The sequence below is a fragment of the Salvelinus fontinalis genome, chromosome 12 (assembly GCF_029448725.1).
Source record: "Salvelinus fontinalis isolate EN_2023a chromosome 12, ASM2944872v1, whole genome shotgun sequence".
NCBI classification, from domain to species: Eukaryota; Metazoa; Chordata; class Actinopteri; order Salmoniformes; family Salmonidae; genus Salvelinus; species Salvelinus fontinalis.
Window position 1 is genome coordinate 4697975 of NC_074676.1, and position 19060 is coordinate 4717034.

Sequence of the window (19060 nt, forward strand, 5' to 3'; positions counted from 1 at the left end):
AGCCTAGTCAGTGGGATGTGTACCATACTGTGCCACAGGCTAGACCTAATAGTAGCCTAGTCAGTGGGATGTGTACCATACTGTGCCACAGGCTAGTAATAGCCTACACTTGGTTTTATAAAGCAGCTGTTATGAATGTGCCAATGAAACCAATAATCAATCCAGTTCTTGACAGTTTATGTTTATTACCTTATCTAGCATCATATTTCTTTGTCTTATCTGTCCTCTTACCAAACTATCACTGGTGCTACTGCAAAGTATTTTTGCAGGGATTGCTACTAGCGTTAGCGCAATGACATGCTAGCTGTTCCCATAGACTTCCATTTATTGAGCCAACGTCTATCCATTTAAAAGCGCGTCCCGGCAGCAATATTTATTTGAATATAATTACATTATTTGTTGTGGTGGTGGCAATCATTTATTTGAATGAATATTGGGTAAACACCGGAGATGCTTCCCTATGCTACAGGATGGGAAGCAGTGTCGGGAAACAAGGGAAGCAATTTAAAGCCTCTAAGCAGTTGTGTGGTTGCGGTCAGAAGTTATGTGGTTGAGGTCAGCAGTTATGTGGTTGCGGTCAGAAGTTATGTGGTTGAGGTCAGAAGTTACGTGGTTGAGGTCAGAAGTTACGTGGTTGAGGTCAGAAGTTACGTGGTTGCGGTCAGAAGTTACGTGGTTGAGGTCAGAAGTTACGTGGTTGCGTTCAGAAATTACGTGGTTGAGGTCAGAAGTTACGTGGTTGAGGTCAGATGTTATGTGGTTGAGGTCAGAAGTTATGTGGTTGCGGTCAGAAGTTATGTGGTTGAGGTCAGAAGTTATGTGGTTGAGGTCAGAAGTTATGTGGTTGAGGTCAGAAGTTATGTGGTTGAGGTCAGAAGTTACGTGGTTGCGTTCAGAAATTACGTGGTTGAGGTCAGAAGTTACGTGGTTGAGGTCAGAAGTTACGTGGTTGCGGTCAGAAGTTACGTGGTTGCGGTCAGAAGTTACGTGGTTGCGGTCAGAAGTTACGTGGTTGAGGTCAGAAGTTACGTGGTTGAGGTCAGAAGTTACGTGGTTGAGGTCAGAAGTTACGTGGTTGAGGTCAGAAGTTACGTGGTTGAGGTCAGAAGTTACGTGGTTGAGGTCAGAAGTTACGTGGTTGAGGTCAGAAGTTATGTGGTTGAGGTCAGAAGTTATGTGGTTGAGGTCAGAAGTTATGTGGTTGAGGTCAGAAGTTATGTGGTTGAGGTCAGAAGTTATGTGGTTGAGGTCAGAAGTTACGTGGTTGAGGTCAGAAGTTACGTGGTTGAGGTCAGAAGTTACGTGGTTGAGGTCAGAAGTTACGTGGTTGAGGTCAGAAGTTATGTGGTTGAGGTCAGAAGTTATGTGGTTGAGGTCAGAAGTTATGTGGTTGAGGTCAGAAGTTATGTGGTTGAGGTCAGAAGTTACGTGGTTGAGGTCAGAAGTTACGTGGTTGAGGTCAGAAGTTACGTGGTTGAGGTCAGAAGTTACGTGGTTGAGGTCAGAAGTTACGTGGTTGAGGTCAGAAGTTACGTGGTTGAGGTCAGAAGTTACGTGGTTGAGGTCAGAAGTTATGTGGTTGAGGTCAGAAGTTACGTGGTTGAGGTCAGAAGTTACGTGGTTGAGGTCAGAAGTTACGTGGTTGAGGTCAGAAGTTATGTGGTTGAGGTCAGAAGTTATGTGGTTGAGGTCAGAAGTTATGTGGTTGAGGTCAGAAGTTATGTGGTTGAGGTCAGAAGTTATGTGGTTGAGGTCAGAAGTTACGTGGTTGAGGTCAGAAGTTACGTGGTTGAGGTCAGAAGTTACGTGGTTGAGGTCAGAAGTTACGTGGTTGAGGTCAGAAGTTACGTGGTTGAGGTCAGAAGTTACGTGGTTGAGGTCAGAAGTTACGTGGTTGAGGTCAGAAGTTACGTGGTTGAGGTCAGAAGTTACGTGGTTGAGGTCAGAAGTTACGTGGTTGAGGTCAGAAGTTACGTGGTTGAGGTCAGAAGTTACGTGGTTGAGGTCAGAAGTTATGTGGTTGAGGTCAGAAGTTACGTGGTTGAGGTCAGAAGTTACGTGGTTGAGGTCAGAAGTTACGTGGTTGAGGTCAGAAGTTACGTGGTTGAGGTCAGAAGTTACGTGGTTGAGGTCAGAAGTTACGTGGTTGAGGTCAGAAGTTACGTGGTTGAGGTCAGAAGTTATGTGGTTGAGGTCAGAAGTTACGTGGTTGAGGTCAGAAGTTACGTGGTTGAGGTCAGAAGTTACGTGGTTGAGGTCAGAAGTTACGTGGTTGAGGTCAGAAGTTACGTGGTTGAGGTCAGAAGTTACGTGGTTGAGGTCAGAAGTTATGTGGTTGAGGTCAGAAGTTATGTGGTTGAGGTCAGAAGTTATGTGGTTGAGGTCAGAAGTTACGTGGTTGAGGTCAGAAGTTACGTGGTTGAGGTCAGAAGTTACGTGGTTGAGGTCAGAAGTTACGTGGTTGAGGTCAGAAGTTACGTGGTTGAGGTCAGAAGTTATGTGGTTGAGGTCAGAAGTTATGTGGTTGAGGTCAGAAGTTATGTGGTTGAGGTCAGAAGTTATGTGGTTGAGGTCAGAAGTTATGTGGTTGAGGTCAGAAGTTACGTGGTTGAGGTCAGAAGTTACGTGGTTGAGGTCAGAAGTTACGTGGTTGAGGTCAGAAGTTACGTGAGGTCAGAAGTTACGTGGTTGAGGTCAGAAGTTACGTGGTTGAGGTCAGAAGTTACGTGAGGTCAGAAGTTACGTGGTTGTGGTCAGAAGTTACCTTCACCCTACTGTATCAAGGCTGAATTGGAGTGATGTAGATTATGGAGGCCACATTTTTATCAGCTGTTGCTCATTTTCTATTCACAAGTCAATTATTTTGGATAATTAATTCATAGGGGAAGGCTATGATATGCAACAAAGACTGAGACCAGAATGGAGTACTACAACACTGTACAGCACTGTTGTAGTACTTTGTCTGACACATTTTCAAATGTGGATAGTTGAATAGCAGTGAATCCACATAAACATACTTTTGGCAGATGGTGTACACTACAGTAGGTACCTATTAGGCAAAAAAATGGTTGAATGAAACATTATTTCCACATCAACTGTTAAACTAAATCCAGTGACATATTACATTTTTTTAATGTTGAATTCTACTGACTACTCAACCAAATGGAAATCAACACTAGTGGGTAAACACTGTGGGGAATGATCGACAGATCCTTCCGATCAAAAGAATTGAATCATAAAGGTCTTACACCCAGGCTACTGGTTTGTAAGACTCTGCAGCCTCACAACCATGTTGTTAGTATGCACAGCTTGACATCGTTTCTCTCCTTGCAATTCAGTCCAATCAATACACTGTATGTCTCCTCTCCTTTTTTCTCGTTATATATTTTCTGCAGCATTTGGACAAAATGTTCTCAGAACGACCACACAATAATGTTGTATATGATGATATACTGGCCATTCTCAACTTCCTCTCATGTGTGAGGACCGACATACATTCTTGACAAACATGTACAATAGCGGCAGCAAGGGGACCACATTGAATACCCCACGTTTGTGGTCAGTTCATCAACAGAAAATGTCTCGCTATAAACTTTGACCCCGGTGGTCACTCACTCCCTTTCTGATTGAGACCCATCCTGTTTTAACCTCTTCTTGGCATCCTCTATCACAGGATTACTTGAAATCTGTTCTCTCTCTCTCGCTCTCGCTCTCGCTCTCGCTCTCGCTCTCGCTCTGAAGAACATCTTGTTTGTTCAGTTTACCACTCATATATTGCCTCCTACCCCCCCCTCCTTGGCTCTGACTAGGCTGATAAGGGCTGATGTCCTCATAAACCATAAACACCCCACCTCCCACCCTCTATTATGTGGCTTAGAGTAGACCAAGCGGAGGAGAAATGGGGGGAGGGGTGTCGCTCTGCACCAACGGATGCCCTGGGGGGAGGGGGGGGTCAATGGTGGGGGTGGGGAGTCTTGTTAAACCATAGCTAATGTTATTGGTTACTGGAGTGTGAAAGTAAAAAAATTGAAGAAGATCACCGAATCTGAATTTAAATCCTTGTGTTGTATACTGCATAAGGGGTCCTTAAGTAATCTCAGGATTTCACGCCAGAAAGTCAAGATGGGAAACCCAGCCCGAAAATCTGGCCACATGCAGTAATGGCGTGTCTGTGCCCGTGCGTGAGTCTGATGATAATGTTCAAGGTGTGATTTATAGAGGATGAGAAATGGCCTTGAGGCCTGGCTGTCGTGTCCCTGGCCCTCTGGCAGGTGATTTAGTGTGATAAGTGAGTTTCCTTCATCAGGTGCATTCAGACTGGTACAATAGAGGAAATTGGAGCCTGAAGAGACCATATTACTACTGATTATTAGATTCACTACCCAGTCTGCTGCTCTTCTGCTGCTCGCTCTGCTGACTCTTTGATTCTAGCGCATACTGTAATACATACCCCAGGACACCTATCGTAGAAAAAGAAAGCCAGGCCTTGGCACTCAGGTGTCTGCTTAAATCTTGAAATGAATTTGAGGGACCAACAACTATCCAGGCTGTAATAGGTCTATGTGAAATATTTATTTGATAGATCTATTCTAGAATCTGCCTTTGCATATCCTCTCCTAGGTGCACTTCTTAAATTCGTTCATGATTCATAACTTAATAATGCTGTAAAAATGAGGATCCTGTTTGCAGTGTATGAGAGTCTCTGGGTTGTTGTGGGCCTGGAATGAATGACCTGGTGCTGGATCAAACTGTATTCATGAACTGTCTCAGAGTAGGAGTGAAACTGATCCTAGATCAACAATCCTACTTTCTGCCTATTATTACAGGCCTAGGTCCCCAACAACAATGGCGTTCCGGACTAAAATTAGAGTTTGCATAGTTTTATCCACGGTCACAAAAGGCCCCTGCAAACACACAATTGCTCCCTTTCAAATGTGTTGCTAGGATACGAGCGCAGCGGAGACGAAATCCCCTCTATGTTTCGTTTCTCCAGCTGCAAAGCTCAGACATTATGTTATGTTACGTGTGTGTTGGAACCAGTTCAGGGAACAGAACAGAAAAACTGAAGAGTTTTTGTTTTTCACGAAAGTGATCTATACTGTTCCTAGAACAGAACTGTTATTTTACAAGCATGCGAAACAGTTCAGAGGTTTAAAAAGGAACCGAAATGAACTATATAAACCTTAACTTTTTTGTTGTTGGTTCGAACCAGTTCAGAAAATGTGTTTTGTTGGTCAGAACTGTGGAACGGAACAACAACAAAAAAGATGATTCTGCTCAGAACGAAACGATTCATTTTGGTTCCAACCCTTGCCGAAGATACTCTGACATTTCATGCTCATAGGTCATTAGCTCGTTAGCAATCCCGCATGGCTTGGAATATAAATCGATTGTCTGATTTAATTGTTGTTGTTGATTTATGCTAATATTAGTCGCTTTTCAAGTGTCAGCATTTCAAGTGCCCGTTTGGTACTGATAAAGTAGTCCTCTGAAAAGTGTCTATTTGATGCTTAGAAACCAGTATCTAATTCAACATTATTGATAAGAATACAAATGCTTTTATTATCTGATGAACCAGCATCCAACCCATCGTTTTTAAACCCCTGGAGGTGTTTCATGAATCCTGCCTAGTGCCTAGGGATGAGCATCATTTCCTGAGCCTGTCTGTTGCTATGGCAGACGTCTCCAGGGAAACCAGGAAGATGCCCCTGCGCTGTTCTATTCTGCTGTTCCGCTGTCTGCAAGTAGCGCATTCTAGAGTGTTGCCGAAACAGCTGTTGCTTGTCATATTGTGTTTCCTTGGCGATGGGTTGATCATGTCACAGTATGCTCCAGGTAGTCTCTGACTCTGGGGGGCACATAGTGACTGAGTGTTCAGCGATGGCCCACTCAGCTAAAACAGCACTTAGGGAGGGTGGTTGCTAGTGACAACCATGGACCTGTCAATCATGGTGTTGTCGACCTGTTAGGGAAGACAGGGAGCTGGTCTCCTGCTGTGGTACCTAGAAGGCTGACATGATCAGTACTGTTGTTCAGGGCCAATGACATGAATAGTGGAAAGGATACTAGTACTGTATGTACCCGAGTTGTCTTACTGGGCATGACTAGTGCTGTTCAATTGTAGGGTATGACATGTAGTCAATTGATTCACTCATATGATCCCCAAGCCCTTTGCCCTCGAGCCTCAATTTGTCGGGGCATAGACTCTACAAGGTGTCAAAAGTGTTCCACCGGGATGCTGGCCCATGTTGACTCCAATGCTTCAGTTGTGTCAAGTTGGCTGGATGCACACAGGAAACTGTTGAAAGACCCAACTTGCCCATTCACCCTCTGAATGGCACACATACACAATCCATGTCTCAATTGTTGCAAGGCTTAAAAATCCTTCTCCTCCCCTTCATCAATGTTATGACCATATTATAACAGGTTATGACAAGTTATGTCTGGTGTTATGACATTTTATGACATGGTTATGACCTTGTCATAACGTGTTATGGTGCTGGGTGTCATGTAAAGTGTTACCATATGTGACTCACCACCTGGATTTGGTCTTATGTAGAAACATTTGAATTTCAGTTTTTTACATTAGCTTAAAGTAGAGACTCAGAACTACAAAATGGTATATCATACACTACATTTGAGGAAACAATGGGAAAGTAATTCTGCTTTGAAAGGTGATCAACTTGTAAATTCACTTTTGAGAAAACTTTTGAAAAAAAAAAATGTTTTGGTACTACTATTGGAGAGTCATTCTTTTCCTACATCCATTCAGCATTGTTCAGCCTTAGCCCCACCCATCTCTTTATAACTTGCCAGCTATTTCCAGAAATCTAAGAGAGATAAAATAGCTCACTGAACATTACTAGCCCTATATCCCTATATCCAATTGTTGGAAAAATTGCTTGTGTTATGCACAAAGTAGATGTCCTAACCGACTTGCCAAAACTATAGTTTGTTAACAAGAAATGTGTGGGAAGGTTGCTCGCTTTTTCTGTGGCAAAACCAACTAGGCTCGTAATTTAACAATTTTATTCGTATGTACAGATGGCATATAATATTTGATATTAAGACGCATGAAAGTTCACATGTTCGAGAAGGCATTTCTTCCAAAAAAAACGCATTTTCATGAAAGAAAAATGATTACGTTCAAACAGCTCTCATGTGAAGTTGTGACTTGCGACATACGCCTAGTTTCCTGAATCGGGTCACTGAAATAGCTCCTTCGCCTGATGCCAACAAGGGCAAGAGTATTAATCGTATTGCACAGTAATATTCCTTTAAACTGTTCCTTCATGTCCATGCTCAGTGGTTTTATTTTGACTTAATCAGAGCAATGTCACTGCAAGTTTGAACTGCTCAGCTCTCACGACAATTACCAAAAAATGATTGCCATCAGAATATCCATTATATTTAGGGGTTTAAGAAGTCCATAAAAAATGGCTGCCAAAGTTTATTAATACCTTCTGGTACCAAACTGCTGTTGGTTAATCCTTGATTTAATGAGGTGTCTTTGAAGAAAGTAATGGGCTACGTGATGCTATGTTACTGTCTTATTTTAGTGGTGCAATGTGTTGTTCCATTATTCGGCAATTTACATCTCTTCACTCTCTGTCTCGCTCTCTCTCTTGCAGGAAAAGCAGCCTGTCCTGCTAATGTTTCATCATCAGCAGTGGTTCTAAGCATCACCTCAGGAGGTTCTACACAGAGCAACATGCTGCACCTCCTCCTCCTCCTGTCCCTCACTCTCCCCTCCACTGGTGAGTTTCATATGTTAATCACACTCTATGGATTTTCACACTACTGAGCCGTGCCGAGCCGAGCCAAACCAAGCGGTACTGCGCCGGTCTAGTTATGCAGTCACCGTAGTTGCTGGAACTTTACTGAAAATAAAAACATCAGCGCTAGCTTGGACAGTTTAGTTCGGGCCGGCACGGTAGTCTGAAGAAGGGTAACAGTCTCATGTTCAGTTTAACTGCAGGACAAATAGAATGTGTCTGTCCATTTGAATTGCTACTTTTTTGGGATGCAGCCATGGTCAAGCAACTATCCACGGTATGTGCAGGCAGATAGAAGAGAGCAGGGCTGAAAATGACCTGCCTGTGTTGTGTAACCCCGGACAAACCCTTCAGGAATTTAGATTTCAATTCAGCTGAAGCAAAGAATGTGTTGTTTGGACTCTGGCGTTCTCACCACTTCCCAACACATATCCTTCAAACAGATTGGGGATGGTGGAGATTACATTTGTTCATAGGAAGGGGTGTGTGAGTCACGCTTCGACTTCACCCGAAGGCAATGACAACGGGGTGTGTTTGTGTGTGTGCCGGGCCCAGCGCATCGCACCACCACCCCATCACATTGTGCTGTATGCCTGCCTGATCCGGCCTCTTCTGAAACACAACAACAGACCAGCATGCAGAAATGGGTCATCCCTATGGCCAAGGGACATCGCTTTGACAGAGCCGTTGAGAGCCAACAAGGAGGAAGTTAGTCCGATGATTAATGTAATGTCGTTTTGGTAGTTACGTAAACTACCACATAGTCAAGACCGTGGCGAAGGAAGTCAGCAGAGGGCCACTGTCTGTTTGGGCAGAGGTCTGATAATCGTTGTTGACCATAGAAGTAGAGTCACTAGAAGGGACAAAGTCCATCACAGAACATTGACTTGAATAGGAATGTCCGTTCTAGTAATTCTATTTCTTTGCTGTTGACCAGCTGATTCTCCACCATACTAAGGCTCTTATTGGACAACGCCTCAGTACTGTATGTCTCATGTCATGTTACAGGATGTGACATCAAACTCAAGCCTGAAATATCTTCGAACAAGGAAACTGCAGCAGCATTCTAGTGTGCAGATTTCTATATTTCTTTCATCACATCAAACCCAAGCTGACCAAACTCATCTCAGTGGGATTGTTTGAATGGCCCTAGTCTGTAGCCTTCAGTACACATCTGCTGTCAATGCCCAATCACTGTGATTGTCACATATTCTATAATGCAAACAGAGACAGAAATGTATGGAGCAGTGTATTCAAAAGACAAGTCAAATCTCACTGCAAGCATAATTCGGTAAGCTTGCAATGTATAGCAATGTCACCTTTAACCCCTTGCTTCATCCGGAAGGGGAGACACAGTAGATAGTGACAGTATGTACTGTGTATAGATTGGGCGGTGAGAAGTTTAACCTGCTGCAATATCAACCTTGCTGTTTTCTCTCAACAGTGATGGATGATATGCAGAATAGAAGGAAACTCCAACACACTGTTGATCTCAATATTTTTGATTTAACCTTTATTTAACCAGGCAAGTCAAATGAGAACAAATTTTTTATTTCCAATGACGGCCTGGCAAGAGGCAAAAGGCCTTCTTTGGGGACGGGGGATACATTTTTTTTTTTAACTATGTAAAACAAAACAGACAACAGAGACAGAAGAGACTGGCATCAGCACAAATACAACAGCAAACAAACAGTGGATGTGTGCGTGTGTGTGCAGGAATGTGTGTGGTGTGTATAAAGTAAAACAACATGCTTCCTTATATAAAGCAATGCAAACTAGTGACATCGGGTGAAAACTAGAAAACGCTACAGTACATGTCAAAAGTTCGGACACACCTACTCATTCAAGGGTTTTTCTTTATTTTAATTATTTTCTACATTGCGGAATAATAGTGAAGACATCAAAACTATGAAATAACACATATGGAGTCATTTAGTAACCAAAAAAGTGTTAAACAAATCAAAATACATTTTTAGATTCTTCAAAGTGGCCACCGTTTGCCTTGATGGCAGCTTTGCACCCTCTTGGCATTCTCTCAATTCTGTTCATCTATTTGTCATTTGAACTCCTCCAGGGACACCAGGTCCTGGGGTTTTATGTTGGCTTTGAGGGAATTCCAAGACCAGTGGGCTGAGTAATGAAAGGACCTTTTTCTATGAACGGTAAAACTTTTTGGGACTGTTGCCATGAATCAAGATTGAGATCTGAGATTGAATGTGTTTTCATTTTGAGCTAGAAAGGAGGATAGGTAAAAATGGAACATTTTCCTAAAATGGCCTTATAAATAAGAATGTGTCACTCTTTGAGCCTGCGCGTTGCTAGTGATGTCCACTCGACAGCACTGTATAGATCACAATGGTGAGGTTGACGTCTCTGATTGGTGACAAAACAACGGGCTGCATGATACACCGAGTAAAGAGCCGTCAGTGTAAAGCTTGAGGCTTGTGCATAAGTAGTATTACCATAGTCCAACACAGAGAGAAAAGTACAACGAATCAACTATTTTCTGTCGGCAAAGGTAAACAAGCTTTGTGCCGGTAATAAAACCCAACACGCAGCTTGAGTTTCCTGACAAGGTTCAAATCAAATTGTATTTGTCACATGCACCGAATACAGTGAAATGCTTTAAGAAGTTTTGAGCTCCACCACATGGGTGGTGAAGCTCAACTTCTCATCCACCCAGACTCCCAAATATTTGTAAATTTTTACTTGCTCTATAGAATGTCCTTCCAAAGTAGTAATTCTATGTTTTTCAGTGTTTATTATTGGAAAATACAGTGCATTTCGTTTTAGAGGAATTCAGAGCAACCTTCAAATCGTACCGATTCTATTGATGTTAAAAGCTGTTTGAGCTGTTTCAGAAGCCAAAGTTAAACTGCTGTCACTTGAATAGAGAACAGTGTCATCCGCATAACAATTTACATCCGCTGTCTCAATATGTCTCCCAATGTTGTTAATATAGATAATAAACAGCAGGGGACCTAAAATGTATCCTTGAGGCACACCCGAGCACAACTCTACGGTGTCTGACTTACAACCATCTGGCTTTGACAGGTAGTTCTCAAACCACTCCAGAGCATGACAAGTAATCCCAATACACTTCAATTTCTGCACCAAGACAGTATGGTCCACAGTGTCAAATGCTTTTGACAAGTCTATGAATACAGATACACAATGCAGCTTGTTATCCAGGGCACAGTGAATATATTCAAAACCCTAAAAGTTGCCGTGACAGTGCTGTGGCTAGACTTGAAACCTGATTGCATACCACTCAAAATACTATTTTCCTGGAGGTATACCTTAAACTGCTTATTGACTAAGGACTCCAATACTTTTGCCAGAACAGACAATTTAGATATGGGCCGATAGTTTTTCAGTAGAGTGGGACCACCTCCTTTCAAAAGAGGTAGGACAAATGCTGATTCCCACAACTTGGGGGTTTCGTTAAATTCTATGGTGAGGTTAAAGATGCATGTTAAAAGGGGGAGCAATGATGTCTGCAGCTAATTGTAGCCGACGGGGGTCTAAATCATCAGGACCAGGGGATTTTCTTTACATGAATTGGCGAGCATTTCACAGGGAGCTCATGTTAACCTTTAACCCTATCAACTAATCCGCCTGCATCGAGAAAATCTGCCTGCATAAATGACCACATGTGAGTCAACCAGGAGTTGTTTAGGGAGCTGTGCTTCTTTTTTACTCTCTAAACCTTTCACTACTTGCCAAATTTGGAAGGATTATTCAGATTATCAGCAGGAGATTTGAGGTAGTGGTCTGCTTTCAGCTTTCGGGTCATAGCCACACCCTGATTCTGACGGCATTTAAAAGCCATCCAATCATCAGCTGAATCAGACCTTCTTCCTTTAGTTCATCTGAGAACCAAGGGTTGTCTCTGCACTTAATTCTGTATTATTTGAATGGGCATGCTTGTTGCGTACTTCCTGGAATGCTTTGTGGAAGGAAGAAAAAGCTCATTCAACATCAGGGATGAATTCAACTCTATTCCAGGCTATATTCAAAACATCATGTTATAAACCCTGAGTATCAGACTGCTTCCAGTTTCTTTTCATGATGATCCATGGAGGCAGTTTAGGAATTTGACCATCCCTTACACAGGCAGCAGCACAGTGGTCACTTATATCAGTTATACCAGCAGCCTTAAAACGACGTGGAGTGTTGGTTGAAATAAGATCAATCAAAGAGGATTTCAGAGGACACTTTGCATTCAATCTTGTTACATTGTTAACAATCTGAGTAAGATCATAGGTAATACATAGATTCTGGAGTTGATCAGAGCTGGATGTCAACCAGTCTATGTTCAGGTCACCCATAAGCACAATTTCAGATTTGACATTGGCGTTGATGGTTACAATGCCTTTGTCAGCGCTAGATTTTCTGAGGCAGGTTTCAGAAAAGCATAAATACATCTGGGTCTGGGGTTTTTATCCACATATTCACAAGATCAATTACTGCAACAAGACTTCTTACATTTATGTGCCACTCTGACTTTTTAATTCGGATGGGGTAGAAATGTCACGACCTGGGTTAGATTGCACATTTCCTGACAGTAGTAAAAGCAGCAAAATAATAGCAAGTCTATATCGGATTTTACAACATTTCGATTCACAAACAGTACTAGAACCATAGTCCAGAGCAGTGGTTCCCAAAATGGTATAGTCCCGTAACCCTTCAAACATTCAACCTCCAGCTGCGTACCCCCTCTAGCACCAGGGTCAGCGCACTCTCAAATGTTGTTTTTTGCCATCAGTGACAGTCTGCCACACACACTACAGTATACGATACATTTATTAAACATGAGAATGAGTGTGAGTTTTTGTCACAACCCGGCTCGTGGGAAGTGACAAAGAGCACTTCTAGGACCAAGTAATTATAGAATAATAATCAATAATTTTGCTCTTTATTTGACCATCTTACATATGAAACCTTATTTGTTCATGGAAAATGGTGAATGACTCATCACAGGTTAATGAGAAGGGTGTGCTTGAAAGGATGCACATAACTCTGCAATGTTGGGCTCTATTGGAGAGAGTCTCAGTCTTAAATAATTTTCCACACACAGTCTGTGCCTGTATTTAGTTTTCATGCTAGGGAGGGCTGAGAATCCACTCTCACATAGGTACGTGGTTGCAAAGGCCATTAGTGTCTTAACAGCACGATCTGCCAAGGCAGGATACTTTGAGTGCAGCCCAATCCAGAAATCTGTCAGTGGCTCCTGATTAAATTACATTTTCACAGAACCACTTGATGCAATTTCAATGAGGCTTGTTCAGATATCGGTAAGTGGACTGGGGGCAGGGCATGAAAGGGATAACGAATCCAGTTGTTTGTGTCATCCGTTTCAGCAAAGTACCTGCGTAATTGCGCACCCAGCTCACCCAGGTGCTTCGCTATTTCACATATGACATTGTCCCTAAGCTTGAGTTAATTTCATAACCTCAATTTTGTCCCGCACATTGAATATAGTTGCGGAGAGTCCCTGTAATCCTAGATTCAGATCATTCAGGCGAGAAAAAACATCACCCAGATAGGCCAGTCGTGTGAGAACCTCGTCATCATGCAAGCGATCAGACAAGTGAAAATGATGGTCAGTAAAGAAAACTTTAAGCTCGTCTCTCAATTTAAAAAAACATTTCAATACTTTGCCCCTTGATAACCAACGTACTTCTGTATGTTGTAAAAGTGTTACATAGTCGCTGCCCATATCATTGCATAATGCATAAAACAGACGAGAGTTCATGGGCCTTATTTTAACAAAGTTAACAATTTCCACTGTAGTGTCCATAACATCTTTCAAGCTGTCAGCCATTCCCTTGGGAGCAAGAGCCTCTCGGTGGATACTGCAGTGTACCCAAGTTGTAACGCCCTGGGTGTCGGTGGGGTGTGAAATCAGACGCAGGAACAGCAGAGCTTCAATGCGGTGATATTTAATGCCTAACCGGCAAACCAAAATGTCCAACACGGACTTACTGGGTGTCATAAACACCTGTCTGCTAACACGGGAGACAAACCCAGTACACAATACAAAAACCCACTCCCGAAATCCACAGCAACAGACGAACAATCCCGCACAAAGAAGCATACAATCTGGCTGGCTAATAAAGCCACACTAATTGCCAATTACCCCAAACCAGGTGATACAAATAAACACATAAGGAGGGGGAGGAAAAAGAGTCAGTGGCAGCTAGTAGGCCGGTGACGACGACCGCCGAGTGCCACCCGAACGGGAAGGAGAGCCTGCCTCGGTTGAAGTCGTGACAGTACCCCCCCTCTGACGCGTGGCTCCCGCAGCGCGCCGACACCGGCCTCGAGGTCGACCCGGAGGACGAGGCGCAGGGCGATCCGGATGGAGGCGATGGAAATCCCTTAACATAGATTGATCCAAAATGTCCTCCACCGGTACCCAGCACCTCTCCTCCGGACCGTACCCCTCCCAGTCTACGAGGTACTGCAGGCCCCTCACCCGGCGTCTTGAGTTCAGAATGGCCCGTATCGTATACGCCGGGGACCCCTCGATGTCTAAAGGGGGAGGAGGGACCTCCAGCACCTCACCGTCCTGCAGGGGACCAGCTACCACCGGCCTGAGGAGAGACACATGAAACGAGGGGTTAATACGATAATAGGAAGGGAGTTTTAATCGATAACACACCTCGTTTATTCTCCTCAGGACTTTGAAGGGCCCTACACACTGCGGCCTCAGCTTCCGGCAGGGCAAGCGGAGGGGTAGGTTTCGGGTCGAGAGCCAGACCCTTTCCCCCGGTACAAACACGGGGGCCTCACTGCGGTGGCGGTCAGCGCTCCTCTTCTGCCTAGTAGTAGCTTGTTGGAGGGACTCCTGGACGGCCCTCCAGGTCTCTTTGGAGCGCTGTACCCACTCCTCCACCGCAGGAGCCTCGGTCTGGCTCGGATGCCATGGTGCCAGAACCGGCTGGTACCCCAACACACACTGAAAGGGGGACACATTAGTAGAGGAGTGGCGTAGGGAGTTCTGGGCCATCTCGGCCCAGGGAATGTATCTCGCCCACTCCCCTGGCCGGTCCTGGCAATACGACCGCAGAAACCTACCCACCTCCTGGTTCACTCTTTCCACCTGCCCATTACTCTCGGGGTGAAAACCGGAAGTCAAGCTGACCGTGACCCCCAGACGCTCCATGAACGCCCTCCATACTCGGGACGTGAATTGGGGGCCCCGATCAGAAACGATGTCCTCCGGCACCCCGTAGTGCCGGAAGACGTGAGTGAATAAGGCCTCCGCAGTCTGTAGGGAAGTAGGGATACCGGGCAACGGGAGGAGACGGCAGGACTTAGAAAACCGATCCACAATGACCAGAACCGTAGTGTTTCCCTGAGAAGGGGGGAGATCTGTCAGGAAGTCTACGGACAGATGAGACCATGGTCGTTGTGGAACGGGGAGGGGTTGCAACTTCCCTCTAGGAAGGTGCCTAGGAGCCTTACTCTGAGCGCATACCGAACAGGAGGAGACATAAACCCTAACGTCCCGAGCTAAGGTAGGCCACCAATACCTCCCCCGAAGGCTCCCCACGGTCCTCGTCACCCCAGGGTGACCCGAGGAGGGTAGGACATGAGCCCACCGAATCAGTCGGTCCCGAACACCAAGTGGTACGTACTTACGGCCCGCCGGACACTGAGGAGGCGCGGGTTCCGCCCGTAGCGCCCGCTCGATGTCCGAGTCCACCTCCCATACCACTGGCGCTATCAGCCTCGAGGCGGGGATGATGGGAGTTGGTTCGGTGGTCCTATCCTCCGTGTCGTAAAGGCGGGACAATGCGTCAGCCTTTACGTTTTGGGAGCCTGGTCTATAGGACAACGTGTACCGAAACCGGGTGAAAAACATGGCCCACCTTGCCTGACGCGGGTTCAGTCTCCGAGCTGCCCGAATATACTCCAGATTCTGGTGGTCGGTCCAGATGAGAAAAGGGTGCTTAGCCCCCTCAAGCCAGTGTCTCCACACCTTCAGAGCCCTGACCACCGCTAACAACTCCCGATCCCCCACATCATAGTTACGCTCCGCTGCACTGAGCTTACTAGAGAAGAAAGCGCAGGGGCGGAGTTTTGGTGGCGTACCCGAGCGCTGTGATAGCACGGCACCCACCCCAGCCTCGGACGCATCCACCTCCACTATGAATGCCAAAGAGGGATCCGGATGCGCCAACACGGGAGCATCCGTGAACAGAGCCTTCAACCTGTTGAAAGCTCCGTCCGCCGCCGCCGACCACCGCAACCGCACCGGGCCCCCCTTTAGCAGTGAGGTAATGGGAGCCGCCACCTGGCCAAAACCCCGGATAAATCTCCGGTAGTAGTTGGCAAAACCCCAAAACCGCTGCACCTCCTTCACCGTGGTTGGAGTCGGCCAATTACGCACGGCCTTTATGCGGTCACTCTCCACCACCACCCCCGAGGTGGAAATGCGATAACCCAGGAAGGAGACGGCTTGTTTGGAGAACACACACTTCTCAGCCTTGACGTATAGGTCATGCTCCAGCAGTCTGCCAAGCACTTTGCGCACCAGAGATACATGCGCGGCGTGAGTAGTTGAGTAGATCAGAATGTCATCGATATACACAACTACCCCCTGCACGTGCAGGTCCCTGAGAATGTCGTCTACAAAGGATTGGAAAACGGCTGGAGCATTCTTTAACCCATACGGCATGACGCAGTACTCATAGTGGCCCGATGTGGTACTAAATGCGGTTTTCCACTCATCTCCTTTCCGAATACGCACCAGACTGTACGCGCTCCTGAGGTCCAGTTTTGTAAAGAACTGCGCTCCGTGAAATGATTCCACCGCCGAAGCGATGAGAGGTAGTGGGTAACTAAACCCCACTGTGATGGCATTTAGACCTCTATAATCAATACACGGACGCAAACCTCCCTCCTTTTTCTTCACAAAAAAGAAACTCGAGGAGACGGGTGAGATGGAGGGCCGAATGTACCCCTGTCCCAGAGACTCCGCGACATATGTCTCCATAGCCAACGTCTCCTCTTGGGACAAAGGGTACACGTGACTCTTAGGAAGCGCAGCGTTAACCTGGAGATCTATCGCACAATCCCTACCCGGTCGATGTGGTGGTAATTTCGTCGCTTTCTTTTTACAGAAAGCGATTGCCAAATCGGCATACTCGGGGGGAATGCGCACCGTGGAACCCTGGTCTGGACTCTCCACCGACGTGGCACCAATGGAAACTCCCAGACACCTTCCAGAACACTCCTCTGACCACCCCTGGAGAACCCCCTGTCTCCACGAAATATTGGGATTGTGCCGGGCCAACCAGGGAACACCCAGCACCACTGGAAACGCAGGCGAATCAATAATAAAGAGACTGATACGTTCCCTACGATTCCCCTGCGTTACCATGTCCAGGGGAACTGTGACCTCCCTGACCACCCCTGACCCTAATGGCCGGCTATCTAGGGAGTGAACGGGAAAGGGAGAATCTATCGGCACAAGCGGAACGCCCAACTTACGGGCGAGTCCGCGATCCATAAAGTTCCCAGCTGCACCTGAATCGACTAGTGCCCTATGCTGGGAAGAGGGGAAAAAATAAAGGAAAAAAATTGAGACAAACATGTGACCAACAGGGGGTTCTGGGTGAGTTTGGTGCTGACTCACCTGGGGTGATCGAGAAGCGTTCCGCCTGACATCTCGACTCCCAGACAGACCCCCCCAGCACCGGTCGAACGTGTGTCCTCTCCGACCACAGTTGGTGCAGGGGGGGCCTCCTCCTCCGGTACCCCTAGGCGCGGCCCCTCCCAACTCCATCGGGATGGGAGCCGGGGCGCTGGGTGGTGGAACGCACAGGACCCTCTCCGAACGCCCGCGGGCAGCCAGCAGAGTATCCAGTCGGATGGACATGTCAATAAGTTCATCTAGAGAAAGCGCGATGTCCCGACACGCTAGCTCCCTGCGGACGTCCTCCCGGAGACTACACCGGTAGTGGTCAATAAGGGCCCTGTCGTTCCACCCTGATCCCGCGGCCAAGGTCCGGAACTCCAGCGCGAAATCCTGTGCGCTCCTCTTCTCCTGCCTGAGATGAAATAGTCTCTCACCCGCCGCTCGGCCGTCTGTGGGGTGGTCAAACACGGCACGAAAACGACGGGTAAACTCCGGGTAGTGCTCCTTCGCGGAGTCCGGGCCATTCCAGACTGCGTTGGCCCACTCCAGAGCACGACCCGTTAGGCAGGAGACGAGGACACTCACCCTCTCCGCTCCCGAGGGAGTGGGGCGAACAGTGGCCAGGTATAGCTCCAGTTGGAGTAAGAACCCCTGGCAACCTGCCGCTGCTCCATCATAATCCCTCGGGAGCGTAAGACGGAGCGCGCTGGAGCCGGGGGATGAAGAGTCCTGGGGGGGGGGGGGCGAAGGTGGAGAGAGGAGCCCACTCCTCTCCCATCGCTCCATTCTCTCCATCATTTGGTCCATGGCGGATCCGATCCGATGGAGGACAGTTGTGTGGTGGAGAACCCGTTCCTCCATCGATGGGAGAGGGTTGGCTGCTGCTCCTGCTGACTCCATTTAAATAGGTGCGGGATTCTGTAACGCCCTGGGTGTCGGTGGGGTGTGAAATCAGACGCAGGAACAGCAGAGCTTCAATGCGGTGATATTTAATGCCTAACCGGCAAACCAAAATGTCCAACACGGACTTACTGGGTGTCATAAACACCTGTCTGCTAACACGGGAGACAAACCCAGTACACAATACAAAAACCCACTCCCGAAATCCACAGCAACAGACGAACAATCCCGCACAAAGAAGCATACAATCTGGCTGGCTAATAAAGCCACACTAATTGCCAATTACCCCAAACCAGGTGATACAAATAAACACATAAGGAGGGGGAGGAAAAAGAGTCAGTGGCAGCTAGTAGGCCGGTGACGACGACCGCCGAGTGCCACCCGAACGGGAAGGAGAGCCTGCCTCGGTTGAAGTCGTGACACAAGTGGCGTCGGGAGCAATTTCTTGCACGCGCGTTACCACTCCACTATGTCTCCTTGTCATGGCTTTTGTGCCATCAGTACACATCTTGACCACCAAAGTCCATTTGATGTCACAAAGCTGTCCAGTAATTCAAAAATATCCTTTCATGTTGTCCTGGTTTTCAGAAGAGGATGTCTTCCTTAATTGACCCCCAGTAAACGTAACGAACATATACCAGGAGCTGTGCCAGGCCCGCCACATCTGTTGACTCATCCAGCTGTAACGCATACAATTCCCTGGCTTGTATGCGAAGCAGTAATTGTTTCAAAA

The 19060-nt window shown here is 46.5% G+C and overlaps 1 protein-coding gene across 3 annotated transcripts in view; it reads left to right on the forward strand.

Moving 5' to 3' along the window:
• LOC129866679 (contactin-1a-like) overlaps positions 1-19060 on the forward strand; it is a 120953-nt gene that overhangs the window by 46562 nt on the left and 55331 nt on the right. For 2 of the 3 annotated variants that reach the window (XM_055939480.1, XM_055939481.1), the window contains exon 2: positions 7632-7755. In XM_055939480.1, coding sequence (XP_055795455.1) covers positions 7712-7755 — 44 coding nt within the window. In that variant the 5' untranslated portion in view covers positions 7632-7711. Of the gene's footprint in view, positions 1-7631; positions 7758-19060 lie in introns of all 3 variants that reach the window. The other variant, XM_055939482.1, reaches the window with a different exon arrangement.